The sequence below is a fragment of the Myxocyprinus asiaticus genome, chromosome 4, assembly GCF_019703515.2.
Source record: "Myxocyprinus asiaticus isolate MX2 ecotype Aquarium Trade chromosome 4, UBuf_Myxa_2, whole genome shotgun sequence".
In the NCBI taxonomy this organism is placed as follows: Eukaryota; Metazoa; Chordata; class Actinopteri; order Cypriniformes; family Catostomidae; genus Myxocyprinus; species Myxocyprinus asiaticus.
In genome coordinates, this window is record NC_059347.1 from 44922672 (window position 1) to 44930791 (window position 8120).

The 8120-nt window shown below is 37.7% G+C and overlaps 1 protein-coding gene across 5 annotated transcripts in view; it reads left to right on the forward strand.

Moving 5' to 3' along the window:
* Positions 1-7794, forward strand: part of LOC127439957 (oxysterol-binding protein 2-like) — a 139633-nt gene extending 131839 nt beyond the window's left edge. For all 5 annotated transcript variants that reach the window (XM_051696272.1, XM_051696274.1, XM_051696273.1 and 2 more), the window contains 6 exons: positions 84-204; positions 488-591; positions 732-827; positions 1267-1451; positions 1673-1893; positions 4518-7794. In XM_051696272.1, the coding sequence (XP_051552232.1) occupies positions 84-204; positions 488-591; positions 732-827; positions 1267-1451; positions 1673-1893; positions 4518-4660 (870 nt within the window). In that variant the 3' untranslated portion in view covers positions 4661-7794. The remainder of the gene's footprint in view (positions 1-83; positions 205-487; positions 592-731; positions 828-1266; positions 1452-1672; positions 1894-4517) is intronic.
* The last annotated feature ends 326 nt before the right edge of the window (positions 7795-8120 follow it).

Consider the following 8120-nt stretch of genomic DNA (forward strand, 5'->3'; position numbering starts at 1 on the left):
AGGAAATGAATTGGTAAGAATAAAGAAACAGCACCCCCTAGTGGTGTATTTGATATTGAGTGCCAGTCTGTTGTATGTATCAGGTCAGTCATCATCCGCCGGCTGCTGCTCATCATGTGATATCACAGCGAGGCTGGACCCTGTGGCAGGAAATCACCATCGCTAGCAAGTTCCGTGGCAAATACCTCTCCATTATGCCTCTGGGTGAGCCTCTGCTGCCGATTCTCTTATTATTTCTCATTTCACACATTTGTTTATCTATTCAGTTTTTTTTACATAAAGGTAATTAGGCTGGGTAAAGACTAACCCTAAGCCAAACCCTAACCAAACCCATACTAGAACATTTTATTCTAGTCATACAGTATGAGGCTGAAAGGGAATCAAGACATATTTGTCGAATCTGCTTAGAGTTTGATCTACTGTAAGAGGATTAGACACTCAGGTGGAACAGCAGACACTCACACCGATGTTCTCTCTATATAACCAGGTGCGATCCACCTGCAGTTTCATGCCAGTAGAAACCACTACGTGTGGCGTAAAGTCACATCCACTGTACACAACATCATTGTGGGAAAACTGTGGATTGATCAGGTAATACTTTTGATTTAGGTTAGATTTATACAGATCAGAATGCCCGTTGTCATTTTAAAGGTCATTTCAAATCTAGCATTTACTAGTAAGTTTGGTCTCTCTCTCTTTTCATCTCTAGTATAATCCTTTCTGTCTTTTAGTCAGGAGATATTGATATAGTCAACCACAGGACCAAAGAGACCTGTCAGCTTAAGTTCTCTCCCTACAGTTACTTCTCAAGGGAAGTCCCACGAAAGGTATGTTTTTGACTAAATCGGTCTCCCCTCTCATTCACATTCTCACTTTCTCTCAATTGTAATTTCAAGTTTGTGGGCTTTATTTGCACAATAAGCACCTGTACATTTTGTATTGCCAAAGCATTTGCTGCTTAGCTGCATAAAATGTGTGAATAGTGCAATTAAGTACTATAAGTTAAATAAAAATGAAATATTATTTAAATGAAATGCAATTATTTAGTAATAATAAAAAAAATTTTTTTCGAGTGGCAAGTCAGATCACTCACTGTGATCTCTCTCTCTCTCTCTCTCTCTAGCAGTTACTTAGTGTTTTTCATGACATTTCATTATGTTATGTTATATGCTATTTCACCTAAACCATCTTTCTGCGCATTCTCTGTCTCTGCGTGCTTTTGTAGTTCAACCCCAGAGCTTGTTCTCCTTGTTCTCACACTGTAAGGTGACAGGGATGGTGATGGACAGTGATGGCCAGGCCCACTACATCCTGTCAGGCACATGGGATGAGAAGATGGAGAGCGCCAAGGTCGTGCAGAGCAGCAGAGGAAGCAGCAGCTCTGAGGGCAAACAGAAGACCGTCTACCAGACGCTCTCACCCAAACTACTGTGGAAGAAATACCCGCTACCGTAAGAGCTACTGACAAATGCCACAGCACACATTAAAGACCCCATAAAATCAAAACTGGAGTTTTATGAATGACTGGTAAGGTCATGGAAAACTCATTGGTCATGGAAATCCATTGCTCAGACAGAAAGCATGGAAACCCTGCGTGTAATGTTAGACTATTTCCTTCCTTTCTTTTAATTACGTTTCCCTGTCTTTCTCTTCTTCTCTCCATTTCTCTTAGAGAGAATGCTGAGAATATGTACTATTTCTCCTCTCTGGCTCTGACACTGAACGAGGAAGAGGAAGGTGTGTGTTTGACAGACAGCAGGCTGAGGCCGGACCAGCGGCTTATGGAAGCGGGACGCTGGGACGAAGCCAACTCAGAGAAACAGAGACTGGAGGAGAAGCAGAGAGCTACAAGGAGGAGGAGAGAGGCTGAAGCCTCAGAGGCCATTGATGAAGGTGAGCAGACGGCAAAGGAGTCACAAATTTATTTTTATTTTTTTGGAGAATTAGAGATTTCAGAAAGAGGGCCAGACATAAACAGTCAACACAAGCCCACTCACTAATGAGAAGCATCATAACTTTGGGTATAGATAGGGATGTTCATTTTTTTTAAATATTCTTTGTTCAGTGAATTTTAATACATTTGCACATGTTTAGTATGAATTTGTGAATTCTTAATAACTATTAATAAATTAAGTTATAACTTGTATACAAGATATATAACTTGTTTACATATTTGAGTTTATTAAAACTTCACGTTGTGGATCGTGGGATATTTCGGACATTTGGACATATTTTTTTATTGAAATTAAATCATAACATGCTGCATAAACATAGTAGCCTATATAAAATTCCCTACTGTGTCTCTGGTGATGGTGAGAAGTCATCTGAATCTGCTTTCCTGGCGATCACTGACATAATTGTAGGTTGGGATGGGAAAAAAAAGGAGACCAGCAGATCAAAAGTGCTTGTTGTCGTCAGTTGCTGCTCATGACCACAGATATCGGTGGGGCAGAACTTGCTCTGAGCGCCATGTTTTGTTTACGTTATGTTTAAAAAAAAAAAAAAATAAAATGATTCAACTCGTTCAACTCATTCAAACACCAACGCAATGTCACAATATGTGGTGTCCTTGTATTAGTCTCTTAGACCATAATGTTGATTCTAATATTTTAAGTGGGCACTTTACCTTGGAATGTTGACTTCAACTAAATCTAAATCAAATGTTGTTTTATAATGTTAAGTGTTGTTGAAGAACCCCAGGGAGGAGAAGAAGAGAAAGCTATGATAAAATATCTATTTATCTACATACATTAACAGAACTATATGCCATTTACACATTTTCACAGAACTAAAAATAATTCAAATACATACTTAATAATAATAATAATAATAATAACAATGTTGTACATCACAGTAAGTTTTGCAAAGTTGTAAATAGGTTGTATGTTTCGCAAAGTTATAAATAGGTTCGCAGTAGAATTGTTTTAAATCGCATATACCTACGCTACTGTATACATCCCGCCATCCCCATGCAAAATAAGAATGAAAAAAAAAAGGGAAACATAACATTTTATTCAGTTCAGCGCAACAGAGAGCAAAGGCTTTTTGACATACAGATTTTCATCATACATTGTCTTATCACCTACCCTTGTCTTTTGATTTTTTTTTTTTTATTTCTGGCTTTTCAGGACCAAGTTGTTTGATGGCCAATTTATCTTGAATTTACAATAGAAACGACACGCTGTTACACACGTTCATCGATAGTGCTCGGCATGTTTGCAGTCTGTCACACTACTGGCGCCAGAGGCATACTGGCCATCGGGAGAATCGGGACGTTTCCTGGTGGTCCGGCTGCGAAACGGGCCCGCGATATGCCAAAGTGGGCTGCAAGATGATGAAAGGGCAGCGAGAAGCTGAAGGGGGCCACGAAACAGTGCCGCGATATGCAGAAGGGGACAGCAAAACCCCACCCTGACAAATTTTCTCCAGGGCTGATTTTGGTTCCCAGTCCGCCCCTGACTGGCACGCACTTACACTTAAGTTACCTTTTGTTTGGGAATCTCAGAGAATCTCTGCCCTACAAGCCTTAGGTCTTTATCAAACAAACTGTAACAGATGTTTCAGCTAAATTATGACTTAAAAATAGAATAAAAACTTATTCTAGGCCTGCTTTTAAATACATACAGTTGAAGTCAGAAGTTTACATACACTTAGGTTGAAGTCATTAAAACTCATTTTTTTAACCACTCCACAGATTTCATATTAGCAAACTATAGATTTGGCAAGTCGTTTAGGACATCAACTTTGTGCATGACATGAGTAATTTTTCCAACAATTGTTTACAGACAGATTGTTTCACTTTTAATTGACTATATCACAATTTCAGTGGGTCAGAAGTTTACATACTTTAAGCTAACTGTGCCTTTAAGCAGCTTGGAAAATGATGTCTAGCCTTTAGGCAATTAGCCAATTAGCTTCTGATAGGCTAATTGGTGTCAATTGGAGGTGTACCTGTGGATGTATTTTAAGGCCTACCTTCAAACTCAGTGCCTCTTTGCTTGATATCATGGGAAAATCAAAAGAAATCAGAGATGGCGATGGAAACATAGTTATTGATTACATTGAGCCTGCTTCACCTTCATCTGTGCCTTTCTTCCTCTGTCATGCGGACCAGACATGATATGCAGCGTGCAAGTGCCCTCTAGTGGTGGATGACTGTACAGACAGCCTTATGAATTTCTCCTGGCATTGTTACTGAACACATCTGTCCTGAAATTAATTTATCAAGGATCGATAAGCTTAATCGATCAGATTATTAATGATGAATAACCGGATAATCAATTAATCATCAACATCCCCATTAGGGTATAGCTTGGGTATAAAACACATGAAAATACAAAGGCCAGTCAGTTAATGATGAAGTTAATATTTTCTGGCTCTTATGGCTCAAATTCTCTTTAATCAATCACAAATTTAGCACAACAGTTTAATCTTAGGCAATGAACTTTACACTTAGGAAAACTTTACACTTTTCAATTAGGCATTCTTTTGTGATTTAGTGTTATTTTGTGTTTCAGGGCGAGAATTTGAGGGCTACAAGCCACTGTGGTTCCACCAGAGGACAGATGAAAGGACTGGAGAGACTGTCTTTGTTTATAAGGGGGGTTACTGGGAGGCCAAAGAAAGACAGGACTGGAGGATGTGTCCTGAGATCTTCTGAATACACAAAACACTTGACTAACTAACAAATAGGCAAATAGTCCTTTACATGGACTCATCAAGGCCTTGCAGACTGCTGAGGAAGTGGAGACAGGTCGTGAAAACCTACTCTGTTGGGAACTCATTGTGTGTGTGTGTGTGTGTGTGTGTGTGTGTGTGTTTGTGTGTGTCAGGGTGTGTTTGAAGCCCTAATGACATATATCTTTGACTGGTTCTTAAACAGACTTGCACAGGAAAAGAGGAGAGCGGGACAACCAAACTAAACATGTTCTCTCTGAAGTTCACCTCAAAGACAAGTGTGTGTGCAGTTGAACTCTTCTAGCCAAGTGCCGCCCCAATTAATCTTCCAAAGCAAATCAGGTTATTTTTATTCAGAACAACCCCTTTGCAAAATGCACTTTCTTTACTCAGTCCTATTTCTACTGAGATCATATCAAAGCCGCTCTTGTCCGGGAAAACACATGCACTCAAGACGCTGGATGAGAGAAACATATGTGTGAATTACCTGATTGTTCATCTTGAGGCTTGTGTACTTCCTTTAGTAAATCTTCATATCAAAAATACCATATTTGGGCAAAGGAAGTTCTTGACATTTGCAAATCCTAGAAAATGATGGCCTCATGATGGGACTCTTTCATTGGACACCCAGCTAAACTCTTTCTCCCTGGCTCCCTTAGCTAATGATAGCTAAGAATCATCTTATGTATTCAGTTAGCCAATAAAGTTCAAACCTTATAAGTGTCTTTTAATTGAATAGTTGACTCAAAATTTAAAATTCTGTCATTATTTACTCACCTTCACTTTGCTTAAAACCTGTATGACTTACTTTCTTTCATGTAACACAAATGGAGATATTTAGCAAAATGTCCAAATGCTCTTTTCCATACTATAATAATAGACAGTGACCAGTGGCTATCATGCTCCAAAAAGGACATAAAACCATCATAAAAGTAGTCCATACAACTTATGAGTTATTTTTCAAGTCTACTGCCATATGATAGCTTTGTGTGAGAAACGTTTCTGTTGTGAAACGTTCCTTTCACAACAGCTCTCAAATATTTCACACTGACGAATTGTGATCGTTCAAAAGACTTAAGGAGTACTAATGATGTCATTGATGTCAAGCTTTAGATGCTTAAGCACAAATGAGATTTGAGAGCTGCGGCGGTGGGGAAGAGTTTCAAGGACTTAGAGTTTGGTCTCCTTTTGACACAAAGTTATCGCATGGCTTCAGACTTGGAATATAGCTTAGAAGTCACATGGACCATATTTGTGCTTGGACGTTCTGCAAAACATTTTTTGTGTTCCACAGGAAAAATGACGATCACACAGGTTTTTAACAGCATGAGGGTAAAAGGTAAGAAACTGATGACAGGATTACTATACCTATAAAAGAGCCCTTGCGTCTTTTGTATTGGACAAGGCAGGTATGCCTTCATTTCTGACACCAAAAATGTTTACATTCCTGAACGTAAATTTAAGTTGTGGTGCCCATTAATGAGCTGCTTCTTGCACTGACTTGGTGGAGCCACCCAGTGGTCAGCTTCCATGTTACTGTGACTGCCACAGTAGGATGCATTTCAAAGCAATTAAAATAATTTTTGGACAATCAGGATAATGAATGAATGAATGAATGATCAACCAATAAAAGAAAACAAGTTACCCATATCACTCTCTCAGAAGACATAGCAAACAATCATCCATTCAGAATACAAAGTATGATACAGAAAATAGCTATTTTTGTGTTAGGTTATGAACCCAGGAGAAATGCTTGTATTTATTAGCAGTAGAAATAGTGGATTAAAAGTGTTCCCAATGAAGTGGATGGCTGTCTATCACATTACAAGGTGTTGCTGTTATAGAGAAGCACATTGTATATACTCATCGAGCTGAATTGTTACATTTCACTGGCCCAATGGTATACAGACATAAAACCCCAGATGAATTAGATGTAGATTATCAGAACAACAGCGGAAAAAAGAGACATTTAAGTGGTTTTTGCTGTGGAGTTTGGTACTCTGTAGACCCAATACAAACATGTGTATCTTCAGTTATTAATTCAGTATTTCTTCCTAGTATTAAAGGGATAGTTCACACAAAAATGAAATTTGTCATAATTCACATACTATGTCAATATTTACTTTCATTGCTCCTTTTTTATGTAATGAATGTGAACTGCCTAACATCTCCTTTTGTGTTCCATGGAACAAAAAGTCACTTGGTTTTGGAACAACATGAGGGTGAGTACATGATGGCAGAATTGTCATGTTTGGGTGAACTAGCCCTTTAAGACCTGTGGATAAATTGGATTCATAGCAGACTTCTCTGGAGAGCAGACCTCACTCTATTTCTGATTGCTGTTAAAAATGTAGAATTAGGCTTGAGATGTTTTTTGCTCTCTTAATTAGCCATATCCTAATTGTTATTTTGAAGGAAACGATAAAAAAGTAATGATGCCATGCCATCCTAATAAATGCTGTGTTTTGGTCAGAATCTGGATTTTAATCTAAATATTTACTTGTAAATCTGTCTTCAAATCTAAAATGATCCAGCTAGTCAAGTTCATTTTTGACATGCTGTCAATGTTTGATTTGAAATGTTAATATTTTGTATTAAAACACTGACACATATTGGCAGGCACTTTTTTATATCACTTATTGTTATGAACTTAGTTGATTTCAGAGTGTTTTAACACTCTGGAATGAAATGTTTCTTGTAAGCTGATTTATTTACACTTTTAAAATGAAAGAATAAGACTGGAGTTACATTTCAGTGTTTGAAGAGTAATGAACCGACAAGTGCATGTTAGCCGAGATAAGACATCAGTTGTGTTTTTCTAACAGCAAGGCAATTTTCTGACCTCTGAACACACATAGACAGACAGCACGTTTCAGACTCAGCAATGTTAACTTACCAGTACAGTACAGTACAAAAGGAGACATTATCCTCAGTTTAGTTTTTCCCAATTAAACTCAGCACATATTTGCTAAGATTAGTTTGAAGTGGCTGACTGTTCATTCTAGGTATTTAAACTGGTCTAGCTCAGCAGTAAATGCTGTTAATATTAGTACTGTTACCATTCCCACCAAACAATCCGAGATCCTCCGATTCTCTCTCAAATTCACCATCTCACCTAAAAAAAAATTGACAACATCATTGTATGATAATTCACATTTTCCCATCATCCCAACAAATAATAATGCCATTTTCATTAAATGACAAAAGACAAACATTGAAATATTTTGTGTATGTCACTAATGATCTTCAGTGGTTCACAAAATCTGTTAATAGAAAGATTGCAGGTTTAATCCTGGATGCTGGTTGATTAGATTTACTGGAGAACTAAAAACTGATGAACTGTTCCTACATTTACATTGTGGATAAGAGTTAAATTACAAACAATTATTGATTTTAACAATTTTATATAAATAAAATCACTGGGATACATAAAGTGTTACATA